The 17,208-nt window shown below is 56.3% G+C and overlaps 1 protein-coding gene and 1 pseudogene across 1 annotated transcript; one reads left to right on the forward strand and one right to left on the reverse strand.

The window, feature by feature from the left end:
* Window positions 1-4,179: 4,179 nt before the first annotated feature.
* LOC141952789 (acrosin-like) lies at window positions 4,180-7,529 on the reverse strand. Its single transcript, XM_074890651.1, has 5 exons — window positions 7,480-7,529; window positions 6,930-7,130; window positions 6,328-6,593; window positions 5,919-6,064; window positions 4,180-5,438 (listed from the first exon to the last, which is right to left on the reverse strand). Exons 1-5 carry the CDS (start codon window positions 7,527-7,529, stop codon window positions 5,022-5,024), a joined length of 1,080 nt encoding a protein of 359 aa, XP_074746752.1. The 3' UTR covers window positions 4,180-5,021.
* A 616-nt stretch (window positions 7,530-8,145) lies between these two features.
* On the forward strand, window positions 8,146-16,923 carry LOC141952790 (fibrinogen-like protein 1-like protein; annotated as a pseudogene).
* The last annotated feature ends 285 nt before the right edge of the window (window positions 16,924-17,208 follow it).

Raw genomic sequence — 17,208 nt, forward strand, 5'->3', positions numbered from 1 at the left:
GACTTTGGGTGGGTGTTGCTTTAGCTCTGTTTGCTTCCAAGAAGTCACCACGTTGCACATGCTTTTGCTTTCTAGACCTGAGTTTGGAAGAGAAAAGTGTCCCTGCAAGCAGAGAAGACACAGAGCACCAGGAAAAAGCCTTTCTGGATGCATCCCCCTCTCCACTGGATGTCCTCAGACAAGCTGGGGGAGACACGGAGCTGCAGTCTGAAATGGGAGAGGTACGTCAGCTCCCCAAACACGGTGACAGCGTGTCTGGTGTAGGAGGGGAGTTTCCGATGAGGCCAAGTCGCTGCTGTGCCTCTGCCTGGCAGTAGAGCTGGTGTGGGTTTGGGTTATTCCTCCACCCCTTGGGATGATACATAGCAAGGGAAATCAGCAAGGTTGTGTCTCAAATGCACTCGGCAGGTGTTTGATCAGCCAAAGGCCCACAAAAAGACTGGGGGGAGCAGCTGTCAACTTCAGAGAGGCTTTGCTCAGGCCTTACTTCATCAGAGCTTCCTCAGGTCTATTTGGGGGTCAGCAGGGGGACTGTGTGAACTGTGGCTGATGCAAACCAGCCCAAGACATCTCCTCTGGAGAGCTCAGGTACCAATTTAGCAAACAGTTGCTTACCACCCCAGGTCACCACTTGCCACATGCCAGCTGTGACATTTCTGGTTTAGGCACCGCCAGCTTTGCCTCCAGCCACCCCCGGAGAGCACAGCAGAGTCCCTGGGGCGCCCTGAACAACTGGCCAGGCTTTCAGAGGAAAGAAGGTAAAATGAGCTCGCTTTGGTTAAAATCAGAACTGACTCCAGTGGGTCATGGCTTTCCCTATCTAATCCCACTGTGGGATGGAAAGGTTTGCAGGCTCTGCCCAGGACAAGGAGAAGAAGAGAAGCCAGAATGGAAGAGAGGCCTGGGGAGAGGAGAGCGAAAGCTGCACGGAAAAGAAGAGGAGGAAGAGAGAAGGTGGTTCTGGGGGCGGACCAGCGCAAAGACGCCGGCAGGTGCAGCAGGTCGGGCAGCCCAGGTGCGTGCCGGGCTCTCTGCCCATCTTTCACACCTCTCCACACTCCTCTCCATCAGCCCAATGCGCTGGCGAGGGACAGCAAGGGACGGTGCTGTGCGGGATCTGGAAATAACTCCCTGGCAGGGCCCAGGGGCTCCCGGCCGAGCCCTGCGGCGTGGCACAGGGGCACTGCGCGTCTCTGTGCGCGTTCGGGGCTCAAAGGGCATTGCCCGGGGGATGAGGCGCCAGAGCCACCCCATAGCTCTGGCGAATGGGAACGATTACATCTTCCATCTGCACAAGTGCCAGTGCCAGCCAGGCCCCCACATGGGCAAGTACCATGGAGACAGGTGGCCCACTGTGTCACATCACTGTGCAGTGGGCTGTGACGTCAGCGAGTGATGGAATGTGACCTCACGTCCCTCTCTGCAGGCTCTGCCTGCGCCTGGCCTAGTCTGGCTCCTGCCTGGACTCCTGCCGAGCGTGTCTGCGAGGTCTGGAGGGTCGAGCGAGGCTGCTCCGGGTGCTGGGTGGTGCTTTGGAGGCTGCCGTTGGCAGCTCTCAGTGCCCGTCCCCGAGCCATCCCTTGTGTTTCCCCGGCCCTGCCTGGATCAGGCAGGCGGGCACCGACGGGTGTGCTTGCGGCAGCGGAGGTGAGCTGTGCGGGGAAGCGTCCCCCCGGGGCGGGCTAAGGGGCTCGGGGAGCCGGAGGGTGTCCTTCGCCGGGGACCTGGTCATTTCTTCCTCCCCTCCCCTCGCTGGGACAGCAAGTGACCGGGGCCTTTCTTCATTTTGCAGTGTGTGACGCCAGCAAGGGGGAGCAGCTCCTCATCCTCAGCTCTCCCCAGCGTGCCACAACAAGCCAACATGGCTGCAGGGAGTGAGTGGAGCTGCCCCATCTGCAGCGAGACCCAAGATGGCGCCGCTTATGTGACCCCCTGTCTGCACCAGTTCTGCCTGGGCTGCATTGTGCGGTGGGCCGAGAGGAAAGCGTCGTGCCCCCTTTGCAGGCAGACTGTCCAGTCCATCATCTACTCTGTGCGGTCAGAGGAAGATTTTCTGGAGATGACTTCCCAGCGGCGCCCCTCCCGTCCATCAGTTGCTGGCCACCAGGATGAGCAGCGGGCTGCGGAGCCAGTGCCCGTGGGTGGCTTTCTGCCCCGTGTCTGGGCGGGCCTTTTCCGGGACTGCATGGAGATCCTGGAGCCCCTGATGCCCTGGCTGAGGCAGCAGCTCCTGGAGATGTACAGGGGGGACTGGTGGGCGGTGGATGTGGCACAGGCCACCATCATCGCACATCTGTGCCACTATGGGCCGGATGAGGAGGCCTTGGTGCGGGAGCTGCAGCCCTTCCTGCAGCACCGGACGGTGACGTTTGTGCGCCGGCTGGTCGCCTTTGTCGCAGAGCGCTGCAGGGAGCACTTCATGCAGCTGATGGAGCTCCTGGACCCCCAGGCTGCCGAGGAGCAGGAGCACAGCCCCGCGGCCACCCCTGGCCCCGCCGTCGCCCTGGGGGACACTCCTGCCCCCGACCCCAGAGCACAGGAGGAGCCCCATGAGGAGCTGGGGCAGGCGGTGGCAGGTCCCTCCGCTGCTGTCCAGGGCAGGGACTGCTCACCCGGGGGCCCCCGGCGCCGCCCCAAGAGGAGGGCCAGCTGCTCCCAGGACCCTTCAGCCCACAAGAGGCCACGCCGCCGGCAACGCTAGGGTGGCCAGAAGCTGGCGAAACCAGGGCCGGGCCAGCAGCTGGGGTGCGTGCCAGCCCCCAAGGGGACTGGGAGGCGCTTGTTAGAGCCTCATCATGAAAGAAGGAAAATAAAACGATGAAAACTGCATGAGAAGTCTCAGTCTCTCCTTACACGCAGGGCGGCTGGCATTGCTGTTGTCGCCACCCATGATGCTTTCTCCTCCTCCTCCTGGTGCTGTGCTCACCTTCCCCCTCATGAGTCTGCTGCAACTTCCACAGTGTCTACCACAGCTTGTCCTGAAGCCCTGATTCATCAGTCAGAGAGTTATTTCTCAGAGGTTCTTCAAGAGATTAGACTGGTTTAACTATTGCCATCTCAAGTCTTACTTCCAACAGGTCTCAGGTTATTATCAAATCAGTGAATTCCAGGCAAACAGAATTTTCCATTTCTCTGCCATTTAAATTTAACTTAAAAAAAAAACCCAACAAATAGATGTGCTAGCCCATTTCCTGCTCTCTGTGCCTACAGCAGTCTCCATGTCTGTGGCTGTACATGGATCTCATGGATGTTGACGCTCTCAGTGTTCCGTGTGTGAGTGGACACTGCTCCAAGAGAGTCCTCTGCCTCTGCCTTGCCTTCGTTTGCTGTATTCCACCCGGACTAGGAAATGAACAGGCCCAGTCTGCAGAACAGTTGATCCAGCTTCCCACAAAGAGGTAGGGAGCAGCTGCCCAGGCAGGGCTCGCTAGCAAATGTTTGGAGTCTGGAGTACTTCAGCTGTGGCTTCTGTGGGAACAGGCAGATCATCTGGAGAGCAGGAAATGGGCTAGTACATCTGTTGGGCTACTTGTGAGGTTCGGGTCAATATAAGTAGTTGCAGAGGTATGTTGTTTTTTTTTTTCTTGGGGTGTGGGAACAGTTTCCATATGTTACAGAAACCCAGTGCACCTTGCTTAGAGTGACAGTCTGTCGGGTGAAGAGGAGCTGCCCTGAAGAGAAGCCCCCGTCTGCCTCAGCCCTGCACCCTGGGACTGTTCTTCCCTCTGCTCTGGATCTCGGGGGCTACTCAGAGCTGCCCTTGGCAGAGTGAATCTTCTCAGGCCCCGAGAGCTCTGGGGATGTCGTTACTGCAGGTTTCTTCAAGGCAAAGCTGGCCAGGAGAGAGAAGCCCTGTTTGGACCTGCAGGGCAGGGTCCTGCCAAGATGCTATAATGGTACCTACTGAGGAAACAGTCACTAAATAGCTTTTTGTATAAAGCTTTGAGCTCGCATCCTGCTGCCCTTCTGTCAGCAGGCAGCCCAGTTACTGTCCAGTGCCAGCCCAGCTGCCAGCCCTCGCCATCGCCTTCACAGCCAGCGCTGCCTCTGCCCATCGTGATCTCTGCTGCAGAGTTTCTCTGGGTTTCCTTCCCCGTTCTGTCAGGGAGCAGCCAGGGCACCGCTGAGCACGGGGGATTTCTCCTTTCAGTCCCACTAGAGCTGAATCTGGGGGACTCACCCCCAGGAGGATTCTCCTGTCACAGCCTCATGGATGTGGCTGCTGCTGTCCCCGTGTGTGTGTTCCAAAGACTGATGCTGCATCCCAAAGGGCAGATACACAAACACACACACAGACTCACACGCTTGATGTGAAGGGCAGAACAGACTGACACAGACAGGCCAAGGCCTTTACCAGCACCCCTGGGTTCGTAACCAGCCCGTGCATAGCCAGGAGCACAGGCCGGTCCTTCTCTGCCTTTCCCGATGGGCAGGAGTGGGTGTTTACTAGTGAAACACAAACACCCTTCGCTCCCTGGATTCACCAGCACAGCACATGCAGAGATTGCTCAGCTGACAGCAGGGACAGCAAGTGCCCGGGATATCGGTGGTGGGATGTCCAGCTCCTCACCCCGGCATCGGGGCACAGCTTGGCTCTGTCCAGAGCCGTGTCTGCCGGGTCACGAGAGTCCAGTTTCAAGTTCACTGGTGCACTGTACACACGCACACCGGGGTCCCACCAGCAGCCGCCCTGAGACACTCTGTGTTCCAGCTGCTGTCCCCAAGACCTCTGGCCCCCTGTGACCAGGGGTCCCTTCTCCCACTGCACCCTCCCCCTCCCCTCCAACCAGGCTCGGGGTCACCCCTCGGAGTGACTCTTTCCCTTTGTGCCCAACTTGGCTGCCTGCAGCCTCATTTTGCAGGGGCCGGGCATGGAATCCTTGCCTTGCCCGGGAGACAGAATAGAACAGAAGCACGGTGAGCTGTGAAACTTGGGAACTTTATTCAATGACAAACTCTTTTTGCAGTCAGAGGGTGTGGGCAGGAGCGAGCAGGCCTTTGACTCTGAGGGTGCCATTGGCTCAGCAGGCAGAGCCCCTGCAGGAGACGGTCATGGTGCACTGCAGCCTGCACTGGACCCTGTCCATCCTGCTGCTCAGGCCATCCCTCAGGTTCTGCAGGAGCTCCTGCAACCAAGTAAAGAGTTCCACCATCTTCTGGAGTAGAAGGCGGCAGGAGCTGAACCGGCCTGGTTCTGTTGGTGTTGGCCTTGGCGTCTGAAGGGGGGTTGTGGGGAAGGCTGGCCGTGGCGTTGGAGCAGCCGTTCCTGCTGGGCTCAGCCCCATCTGTAGCAGGATCCAGCTGTAAAAGTGCTGAGTGGAGGTGTAGATTCCGGGCCGTTTTGCTCTCGCACAGCCTGTCCCCCAGCTGGTCACCCCAACAAGCCAGAAATACTCAGCACTGTTGTCTTTGCAGATAAGAGGACCACCGCTGTCACCCTGCAGTGGAGGAATGAGGGTCACGGTGGTGTCAGGTGGCCACTGTCCCTGCCCCTGGGCTGGCTGCTTCTCTCTGCCAGCACCCCCCAGAGCTGTATCCGCGGCACAGAGGGTCTGCTCAGGTGCTGGGGCCGACAGGACCTTGTCTGGGAGGGGGTGGTGGGCCCGTGGGGTAGGGCTCGCGCTCATCTCTGCACAGCGATGCTGGCTGGGTGCAAGAGGGATGTTCCAGGGCTGGGAGCTGGACCTTGGGGCTGCCAGGAGCGCTGGATGGGCTTTCTGGACAGAGTCCCAGGCCTCTGGGGCAAGTGAGGCCCTGGGGAAGGAGCTGCAGCTGGGGAAGGGGAGGTGAGCCCTGCCAGCGGTGGGGACCCAGCGGTGGGAAGGTGACTGGCCAGGCAAGGCCCACGCTGGCTGTGTCTGTGCGGCTGTGCCGGGGCTGCCTGTGCCGCTGGGCGCTGCCTTGTCGCAGGCTCCTACCTGGCAGGTGTCGATGCCGCCCTGCGGGTAGCCAGCGCACAGGTTGTGGGGGTGGACGGCCCCTCGGTACCACCCTCTGCTGTTGCAGACATTGAGGTCGATGAGGTGGACCTTGGCCTCCTGCAGAACATCTGTTGGTCCTGCGGCTGCAAGCACAGAAAGGAATTAACGCCCGGCAGGTCGTTGCCAGGTCTCCTGCCCTGTCTGGGTGAGCCCCTTCCCTGGGGCTTGGCTTTGTACCGGCGTTGCCCTTCTGTCTTGCCGTGGGCCCTGGGCCAGGCCCATCTCTCCATGGGCACACGTCCCCACAGCTGGGCTCTGACTCTTGCCTCTGCTGTCAGGAAGCCCAGCCCGCCTCCCCCGTGTGCCAAGCTCGCACTCGGGACGCGAGCGCTCTTTGGGAACTCACCTCTCGCCGTTCTGTACCCCCAGCCACTGACGTAGCAGGTCGTCAGCTCTGAAACTTTGAGCGAGGTGTCGGGCACGCAGGCAAGCTGTATGGAGTTGCTGCACTGGACAGGCCGGTCCAACTCCAGCAGCGCAATGTCATTCCTCTGCGAGATGTTGCTATAATCTTCGTGAACCAGCAGCTGCTTAACAGTGCGCACTTGGGCCTCCGGGCCCGGCTGAGTCAAGCGGGTGGTCCCGACCACCACGCGCCACATGGTGATGTGCCTGGAAGGCAGATGGGGAGAGGGCTCAGAGGGAGTGGAGCCATGTGCTGCATCAGCCCAGCAGTTCCCTGCTCTCTGCTTCACACGGGGGAGAGGAAAGCAGCGCTACAGAGGCTGCGACTGCCCCTGCATGCCTTGGGCTCCAAGCGTGTCGAGCTGGAGGCTACTAGGAAGCCGTGGCAGGAGCCCAGCCCTCTCCTGAGCAGCCTCTCAGCCGCGCTGTGCAGTGCCCAGGCACTGGACATACCGCAAGGAAAGGGGCTGGGAGTAGCTCTTGGTGCTGTGGACGGGGCACCCGCAAGTGCAAGGGGATATCCCTGTTCCTGGCCCTCCTTACCTGGCCTTGGTGAAGCAGTGGGCTGCTGTGAGGACCCACTGTGGGCTGATGAGCGACCCTCCGCACACATGCCTCGTGCCTCTTCTCCAGGGTTTCTGGATGCTCACGATCCAGGGCCAGGCCCCTGGCTGGGCATCTGTGCCCCCCACCACGCGCGAGGTGCCGTCATCAGCAGCCATGGGTCGGAGCCCGCAGGTCCCTCTGCAACCAGAAACTTGTCACTGTCCTTCTCGACGGCTCGCTGCTGTCCTGGCTGAAGGACAGCCCTCTGCCCTCCCCACGGGGCGCTGCATGGACAGCGAGGCCAGGGAGCCCCGTGGGGCAGGCGGGCGGGCGCCCCCGCTTCTGCTGTAGCCCCGCAGGCGAGTTGTGCCAGCAGCCCGGGTGCTGCATGGTGCCGAGGCTCCTGCGTGGGGCTGGGGAAGCCGTGGTGTGGCCACGGGGGACCAGCGGGCACCCTCCAGGGAACCCCATCAGGGTGCCCAAGCTCCCTCCCAGAGCCTCGGCCACTTACCCACAGCTGTCCCAGATGCCGTGCGCAGGCCAGCACAGGGCCAGCACGACGAGGAGACGCAGCAGATACATCGCTGCCAGCGGCATGTGCCAGCTGCCAGAACCGAGGGCTTGTCACCACCAGTGCTGCAGCCGACGCAGTGCCCGCAGGGCTCGCGGTGCCCGTGGTGCCCTTGGCAACGATGCTGATGTCACAGCGTTGCTGGTTCCGGGGGCTGGGCACGGTGGTCTCTAGGGGCGGGGGGGGACAACACGGGGGTTTCCAAGCAGGAGGGGAGGCAGAAGCTGGGATCGGACACCCCCGACAGACCCCGCTGAATGCTCTGCTTGCGGGATGGGGTGTGCAGGCCCTGTGGCAGGCAGCAGCGCCCAGCCCCCAGCACTGCCTGCCAACGGCCAGCAGGAAGAACCCAGCGTGGCACCACAGCCTCTTGGGGGAGTTCACTGCCCCCCTGCTCTCCGCAGCCCTCTGCCACCAGGTCCTTCCCAAAACTCGTACACCGGAGAACAGAACTGCTACAGGCAGCAGCACCCGTGTGGGTGTGGCAGAGCCCATCTGGTTCCAGCCGCGCAGGCACGCAGGGATGTGCAGCCACCTCAGCCCAGCAGAGCCGAGCAGTGTCACCCTTCCCGCACACAGCATGGGGCAGCACAGAGGCAGCACCGGCCGCGTCAGCCCCAGCAACACCCTCTGGCAGGCACCATGTCCTCGCTCTCTAGGAGTTGTCTGGCTGATCGGGGCCAACACGGACAAGGGCGGTTGTGGCCCCTGGTGTGCGTGGCCAAGGACAGGCAGCTGTAAGCTCCAGGCAGAGGAGGCTGCTCCTGCTCTCAGCTCCACGTGCCATTCTCCAAAGTGTTGGGAAATGCTGCAGCAGCCTCAGCTCCTCGGTCTGTCTCCTACAGCCGTCGGCGGAGCCGTGCTCACATGCGGGGTGCGGGGCAGTCCCGGCAGAGAAGCAGGAGGCAGCCGCCTCCCCTGCATTTGCTGAGCAGGGCCGGTCCCTGGAGGGGCGAGAGCAGTGGCCTGAAGAACGGCAGCCTCAAAGCTCATGAAAGGCGCGGGAGCTCCCTGCTGTCATCCTGGCTTGTGTGGACAGACGTCAGGCACACAGCTGAGGGCCCAGCCTGGGCCCGAGGTTGCCAGGGCAGGCTCTCTCTGAAAGCAGAATAGCTGCTCTCAAGGCCCCTGAGGCTGCCGAGGCACCAGTGGTGCCTGTAGCTGGTGCCTGCCAGTGGTTGGTGCTCATTGCTGTAAGGCGCCTCAGACAAGAATGCACCCAAAGACATAATTTTTGCAGCTGTGATGGTACATCCTGGGGAGGGCAGAGAAACCAACAGACACCACCTGTGGCAGTCAAAGATAAGAAAGCTGAGAAACTTTAGAGACAGAGCAATGAGCCAAGACAAGGCCATATATGAAAAAAACCTCAGAGTTCATGGAAAGGACACTAAGACACCTCTTCAGCAACCACTAGAGACCACCACAGACCACCGAAAGCCCTGTGGAAGCCCCTCAGAAACCCTTCCCCAGATTTTAGTACGCTTGCACAATGTATTAACGTAGGCATTAGATCCCCTGGAAATAGGTGTGTACTTTTTGGGAATTACATAAATATTCATTTCTTTTATTGTATATAATAAGTGTGCGTTTGTCTTTCGACATGCACATCAGGTGGAAGGATCCCCACTGCCTCCAGCGCTGCAGTAAAGAATGCCTACCTTCTAAAAACTTCAAACTAAGCATTAGAGGGTTCTTTTGAAACCGAATTTACAGTAACACCACGGCTGGGCCCCAGAGAAACAGGACTCGAGGCCACCTTCACTTAACCTGAAGAGAAACACACACAAATTACATGTCTTTGTTAAAGAGCCTACAGTGGTGCCAGTGCTCAGTGCTTGGATGTTGCCAAGGATCTGGGCTCCTTTTCATTTTTCCCCACAACTTGATGTCCAGAGGTGATTTCCTCCAGAAGGGACACAAGGTTATGTCCCTGATGTCCAATACATTATTTCCCCATTCAAAGAAAGAGGAGGTGCCCATTTCTCATCACTACTAATCCAGATTGTGTCCCAAGGATGAAATTGTTTGAGTGTCACAATTCAAGTCCTCCCAGGTTTTGTTATTTGCCACAGGTGACCACATACCATTGAGGCGAGTAGTATAATTCCAACACATACACCCCAATCATAAAGCTTGAGCACCCAGCATTATTCTCTGTAGTTTGGTATCCACACTGCTACAGCTGTAAAATTTGTGCAATTCCGATGTTTGCCTTTCAATTTTTCCACAGTTCAAGAATAATTTAAGGCAGGGTATTTGAAACCTGCAGCAGCAGGCCGGAGTGGTTACTACCAGATTTACTCATTTGAGATCTTCTAGCTGTTTGACATTACAGAGGATTTTGCTTTAGCAGCCTGATACAGCAGTACACGGAAGTTACAACACAAGCGCTGTGTAGCGACTGCAATGTCCAGGCGAATCCCAGCACAACCCAGTACTGCTGCTCGCCCACCACTCCAGTTGTGAAGAAGGTACTGGGGAAGCCCTTGGCACTGTGCAAGCTGCCTAGTTGGCAGAGGAGAAAGCGCAGAGGTCTGAGCACTACTTAGAATAATTCCTCTTTCAAGGAAAATACTGATTCAGCTTTCTGCAAAGACGCACGTGCTCTCTCATGGCATGTAATGCCCAGAGAACAGCGTCTCCTACTCAGGAGGGGGGACTAGGGGGACTTGGGGAGCACTACGTGGCCTGTCAGGGCCCCATCCTTGAGGCTGTGAAACATTCGCATCTTACCAGCTTTGGGCTCTGAAATGGAGGACAAAGTGACAGTTTCCCTCGGGCAGAGCCTGAGAAGAGAGCTCCTGACTGAGAAGAGAGCTCCTGACTGAGAAGAGAGCTCCTGGCTGAGAAGAGAGCTCCTGCCATGGTTCCTCACACACACCCCGCAGGCACAAATTGCATCAAGTTTGGCTGCCACAATGCCCCATCGGGGCTTGTACCTCCAAACACCCGTCTGCTACACTGGAGCAACTGTCAGTGTCAGACGGACACAACCCTCTTGTTAGTTCAGCTATTGCGTACAGAAGGTGGCCGCACTCAGAATAACCACGGCTGGTGGCTGCAGGGCTGTGCCAAGGAGATCCAGGACAAGCAGGTTTTGGTGTTCCTGCAGCCTGTCTGCTCCAGAGGGTGCCAAGCCCCAGCAAACGGGGACAGTGGGCCCCGAGGCCAGGATTTTGTCAGTATTTGGTACAGAGAAGAAGGACAGCCTCCCCCAGCGCTCGTCCACCAGGAGTGAGGAGGGCACAGGGTGAATCTGCCCCGCTCCGTCACACTCTCTGCAGCCAGGAGCCCGGGGTGCAGCCCTGGACGCAGCTTCAGCGACCCACTGTTGTGGCGCTGAGCAGCACCGCGACGGGCCGCGCGCGGCATCACACCACCTCGTAAAGCCCAAGCCCGTTGCACAGGCATTTGGGGGGAGATGGACTGAAACAGTCAGTGTCAAGGGTCAGGGCGGAATCCCCAGCCTCACCGGGTTTGGCACCTTCTGGGAATTGCCCTGCTGCTTTGGGTGAGGATCGCTGGTTTCCAGGCAAAACGCCATGCTGTGCAGGAGGACTCCCGACTCAGCAGGGCTGGAGGGGACAGTGCTAACATGCTTGGGCTTCTGGTTTTTTAAGTGTTTTAGATGGAGGTGGTGTTTGAACATAACACAACACAAGTTTGGAGCCCTTTCATTTAGCTGAGCAGTGCATACTTTTCTTGAAATATTTTAATGCTGACTCTTTAGTGTAGTGGCTGGGATTTCTGTTCCGTTACTGGAAACATTAGAAATAAACATTAAACATCACAAAATGCAGGAAATTACACTTGGTGTTTCATAATTGGCTCAGGAACTCTCTTGTTAATGTTCACTCTTCGTTTTTGTTGGGATGGACCAGCCTGTTGAAACCACAACAAAACAAAACAAACCACACCAGCGACCCAAGAGGCTGCAGGGCCAAGATGTGAGGCACCTCGACGCAGTGACCAAATAAAACCCCGGAATCCCCAGCTCTGCCCAGCATTCTGTAGCCAACAGGTCACACACAGATATTTTGCTCTTCTTGCTTCTCTGGTTTGTAGTTTTTTTGCTGTGATCCCATCTCGGGGCTGTTCTCAGCAGAGGGCAGCTTTGTCAAACCCACATGCGAACCATCAGGCAAAGTGTATTTTGTGTTTTCCTGGCTGCTGGTCCGTGACCCGCGTGGGTGATGTCCCACGGAAAGGCAGGAATTACCTGTGGGGCCACTGCTGATGCTGATACGGCCGGTCCCCGGGCAGGTCCAGGTTTGTGAGGGGAATTATTACTGTAGGAAAATAAAGCAGTTGTTCCAGGAAAATAGAGTTTGAATTTTAGATGTGGCTTTTTGGGAAAGGAAAAAAACAGAAAACCATTTTCAAAGATATTCTAGTCCTTCGTGTTGGTGATCTCCACTTTTTGTACAAATGGAGAGGGTTCGTAGTCACATACAAGTGTTTGGTGCTGAGCTCGCACCAGCAGTCACACATCCACGAGACACGCTTCTCCCTCCTGAACATCCTCTTAAAGCTCGCAGGCAGACCTCCCCATGTTTCTGTGCTGGATCACATGTCTGAGGATAGTTATTTTATGGTATAATAACATTTCTCATTTGCATTTTCACATTAAATTGCCATTTAGCATCATTTTTCAGACATCAGGACAAGCTTTTCTCCATTTTTCAGTCTTAGCTGTAATTGTTGAACTGTTCTGCCTATTTGTTTTGAATGCATAGTAAAAATACAGGGCAGATGCTTAATAGGCATAAATTGTCCTTTGAAATCAGTGGATTTACAGCAAATTACACCAGGTTAGGATCAAAATATTTAACTGAATTAAACCAACTTGTCTGTTAAACTAAGCAAGTGAAGGGACTATCTGCCATGAAATATTCAGCAGCAATTCTCATAGTCAAACCACACACTGCTTATCTTGGCAAAAACACCTCTGAGATTCTCAGTAAAAGCAGTTTTCTTTCATCTTTATCAAGATCTGTTTGCATTTCACCTTATTCACATAAATGATTTCTAAATCTGTCTTAAAACCAGACTGTCCTGCCATGACAAAGCCAGCAAACAGGACCAGACTGAAGGGTGAACCATGTCACTGGTTTGCAGCACAGGGGCTTGGCACCAGCTTTTCCTGACACAGAAGTTCCTCATAGATGCTCGTGTTGACAAAAGGTCAGGAGAACTTCTGGAAAAACTTAAAGGAAGAGATGGGAGGAGAGGCACACAAAGCTATGATTTTCATTAATGCCTGTAATTTTGAGGGGTATTACTGTCACCAAAATCGAGGATGAACCTCTTAACCCCAATGCAGCATTAAGAGCGGGCATTTCTGTATTTGGCTCCGGGTGCACGGGGGATCATTCCTCCTAACATGCACACATCAAAACAAAACTTCACCCTTTATATACCTTAAAGACATGAATATTCATACATTTTTTGAGAAGTCTCCACCTTTCCACCTATCTACTACGTTTACAGATGGAAGCCGGGTGTGGTGGCTGCTGGAATGAAGAGATGCCTGGTCATTCAGGGATGGGACCAGGAAAGCCAGGGCTGTCTGGAGGTGAATCTGGCAAGGGATGGGAGGGGGACAAAGGGAGATTCCTACAAGTACATGAACAAAAAGAACACCAGGGAAAGTGTGGGTCTGCTGCTGAACACCCCTTCAGGGCCCTGGTGACACAGGACATGGAAAAGGCCACAGTGCTCAGCGAGCTCTTCACATCTGTCTTCACTGGGAAGATCAACCTTCAGGAACCCCCAGCCCAAGAGATCAGGGGGAGACGGTCAGGTCGGGGGGTACTGAAGCAAACTGGACATGCAGAGGTTCATGGGCCCCGATGGAACAGATGTGCAGGTGCTGGGGGAGCTGGCCGGTGTCATCGCAAGGCCACTCAATAATCCCTGGTTGATCCTGGCAACTGGGAAAAGTGCCTCAAGGATGGAGGGAAGTAACTGTCACTCCTGTCTTCAAGAGCCAGATGGAGGACCCAGGGAACCACAGACTGGCCAACCACACCTCAATCCCAGGGATGGTGATGGAGCAGCCGGTCCTTGAAACCATTTCCAGGCACATGAACAACAGGCAGGTGATCTGAAGTAGTTAGTGCGGATTTACAAAGGGGAAATAGTGTTTAAGTAACTCAATAGCCTTCTCCAGTGAGGGACAGGGGGAGAGCCATGGATATTGTCCACTGCTATTTTGTTAAGTTTTTGACACTCTTCCAAAGCATCCTCACAGACAAAATGGCAAAATACAGGTTCTATAACTGAATAGGGAGGTGGACTGAAACCAGCTGGGCGGATGGGCCCATAGAGCGCTGACCAGTGACACAAAGTCCAGCTGGACACCAGTGACCAGTGGTGCACTCCGTGAGTCAATCCTGGGGTCACCCAGCTGCACGGTGGGCCTATGAAAATGGCCAAGGACAGCCCAGGGTGGGCAACACGGTGGCCATCAGCCAGCGGTGCCTGGTCATGGCGGGGAATGGCAACAGCATCCGGGGCTGTGTTCGAAGGGGTGTTATCAGCAGGTTGAGCAGGTGACCCTCTACCTTTATTCAGCACAAGTGAGGCCACTTCTGGAGTCCAGTTCTGGGTTCTTCAGGGTGAGAGAGATATGGATGTGCTCAACTGTGTCCATCAAAGGGCCAGGAAGGTGATGGAGGGAATAGAGCATCTCTCCTGCAAGGAGAGGCCGGGAGAGCTGGGACTGCTCAGCCTAGAGAAGGCTCAGGGGGATCCCATCGATGTGTGTCAATACCTGAAGGGGCAGAATGAAGAAGTGGGAGCCAGGCTCTTCCCAGTGGTGCCCCATGCCTGGACAAGAGGCAACGGGCACAAATCGACACACAAGGAAACACTTTTTCACCGTTAGGGTGACCAAACACTGGCACAGGCTCCCCAGGGAGGGAGTCTCCATCCTTGCAGATATTCCAAACCCAACAGGACACTTTCCTGAGCAGTCGGCTGCAGCTGACCTTTCCTGAGGAGGGAATTGGGCCAGGTGATCTTGAGAGGTCCTTTCACATCTTGCCACCACATTCCAGTGGGGTGGCGAGAGAAGCTGTCACATTGTCACCTGCCTCTGCAAATCCATTTCCCCAGAGCCAGAAAACCTCTTACCTCAATGCCAGCAAAGGGCCCAGCCAGACCACACTTATCAAGGCACCACATCACACCCCCCCATCCTCACCCTCCTGGGCGGACGCACCCCCCAAAACAATCATCTCCTTCAATCAAGGGCCTCCCGTGTGTTTGTGGCCTCTGAAATTGCCCAGAGCACCCAGACCCTTCCCCAGCCCTCGCCAAACGTCATCACTGTCACAGATGGGAGAAGAACACACGGTGGGGCTGTAGCCCGAGAGACCTCAGCAGATGTAGGACACGGGAATGCGCTGCAGTGAAAATGGAGGGCTCTGGGTGGCACCAGAAGGCAAAAGGAGGAGCTGAGGTGTACGGCAGGGAAACCAGAGGCATCCAAACGTGCACTCCTGGGTGCACCAAAAGGTAAATGCTTCACTCTTAGAGGTTGGGATGGCCAAATAGAAGCTTCGGCATTGCACCTGAAGGCAAAAGAAGGCCCCTGGGGAGCATTGGGGGGCCCATCAGAACCATTCATGCAGTTCTGGGTGCATTCAGATCCCCTCCATGACCCTCCACGACCCTCCACGTGTTCTCTGTTGCCCCCGATGCCACTGTGGTCCCTTCCACTCCTCTGTGTGTGTGTTCAGGCTCCCCTCATTCCTCTCTGTGGAGCCTCAAGTCACCCCCTGTTAGCTTCTGGGTTCTTGTAGCTCCTCTCTGCTCCCCTGACTGTGCCCTAGAGCCCTGCATTCCCACCCAAGAATGCTCAGATCTCCTCCACTCCCCTCTGTGCATCCCTCAGTCCCTACCAACCTTTCTGGGTGCCTTACATCCAAGCCATGCCCCTTCCACATGCTTTCAAACTCCTTTTGTTCCCTTCTGGGTGCCTCTAGATCCCCCTGGACTCATTCTGTTCACTCCCAAGTGCTCTCAGATGTTCTCCATTCCTATCCAGCTGCTTCTATGTCCTCTCTGTTCCTCTCACTGTGCTCTCTTGGGCCCCTCTGCTGTCCTTGCACAAGCAGATCCCTGCCTTCCCCTCCTGATATGCTCAAGTGTCCTCCCTCCATCTCCCTCTGCATGCACCCAGATCTCCTCTGCCCCCCTCCTCCAGTACTCAGATCTCCTCTGTTCCTCTCAGTGTCTGCTTAGTTCCAACTCCTCCCCTCTGTGCATGCTCACATACCTCTTTTCCACAAGTGCCTGTGGATTCCCACTGTACCCTTCATCAACATTCAGACCCCACCCGTCCCATCTGGTGCTGCTCTTTTCCTGCAAGTTCCCCTGTCAGATCCCCTCCATCCTCTCTGCATCCTCCATTCCCCTCCATTCTCCCCAACACATACCCAGATCCCTCCATTCCCTCTCTGTGCACAAGGCCAGACCCTCTGCTCTCCCCTTGGCGCATGCTCAGACCCCTCTGTTCCCCTCTGTGCCTGCTCAGATCCCTGTTGCTGCCCGATTCCACTCCGTTCCTGGGTAGACTCTCGCTTTCCCCTGTGCCATCCACCCTGCATGGCCAGTCTCTCAAAGGCCATGCCCCGGAGCCCACAACTGCCCTACAGAAACCTTTCAGCAGGCCTGTTCAGCTGCCTCCTTGCAATCTGGAGGATATAAGCTCAAAAGAAATATCAGGTACTTTCAGCGTCTCCTTGCCTGGGATTCAATAACCACCTCTGTCTCCTGCCCCAGGCTGGCCCAAGGACTGCAGTGAGGTCCCTGCTGGCAGCCCCAGCGGCATCTACGTCATCCAGCCCACAGGACTCCACCCCATCGTGGTGTCCTGCGAAATGAATGTGACAGACGGGGGCTGGACGGTCATCCAGAGGAACCAGCAGAGCACGGAGATCACCTGGGCCGAGTCCTGGAGCACCTACAAGTACGGCTTTGGGAACGTGCACAGCGACTACTGGCTGGGCACCGAGTACATCCACCGGATCTCCCAGCAGAAGGTCTATCAGGTCAGGTTTGTCATCTGGGATGCCACAAACAACATCAAGTTTGCAGACTACAACCTCTTCAGTGTGGAAGATGAGTCCCACGGCTACCGGCTGAGGCTGGGAGCATACTCGGGGACAGCAGGGGATGCCATGACCTCAGACAATCCTGGGAATGTGCACAACAACAAAGTTCTCTGCAAAGGATCTGGATCAGGACACTTCGAGCGGGAACTGTGCCTCCAGCTCTGGGGGCGGGTGGTGGTACTCGGCGTGTTATTCTGTACAGCTGAACGTCAAGGGGGCCATAGCGTGGGGCAGCCTCTGCAACGGGAACTGCAAAGCTTCTGCCGTCCTCATCAAACCAGCCCCATACCATTAGGGACCTTTCCCCCTCCTGCCCAAGCTGGTCACCTGCCCAGACCAGTGCCCTGCTGGGCTGTTTTGCTGGGGGGAAACTAGGGGTGAATCGCATTGGTCCTGCATATCAAGAGCCTTTTCTTTTCCTATTCTCTTGAAAAGTAGCAAAGCTCCCTGCTTTGCCTCTGGCCTTTCACCTCTGGTAGGTTTTTAGGGACCATTATTAGAACAAGTCTCCCTAAACACTGCAGTTTCCAAGCTTGTTCCTTCTGGGGAGAAAACTGTGATCAAAAACCTGAAACCCTCC

The sequence above is a fragment of the Strix uralensis genome, chromosome 20, assembly GCF_047716275.1.
Source record: "Strix uralensis isolate ZFMK-TIS-50842 chromosome 20, bStrUra1, whole genome shotgun sequence".
Classification (NCBI taxonomy): domain Eukaryota; kingdom Metazoa; phylum Chordata; class Aves; order Strigiformes; family Strigidae; genus Strix; species Strix uralensis.

Bases quoted from the DNA above. Each gene is read 5' to 3' on its own strand.
- LOC141952789 (XM_074890651.1), bottom strand. From the start codon at position 7,529: ATGCCGCTGGCAGCGATGTATCTGCTGCGTCTCCTCGTCGTGCTGGCC. The intron at 7,131-7,479 runs GTGCTGGCCTGC...TTCTGGTTGCAG, and splicing joins CTCCTCGTCGTGCTGGCCCT to AGGGACCTGCGGGCTCCGAC. The intron at 6,065-6,327 runs GTGAGTTCCCAA...CTGTGCTTGCAG, and splicing joins GGGGTACAGAACGGCGAGAG to CCGCAGGACCAACAGATGTT.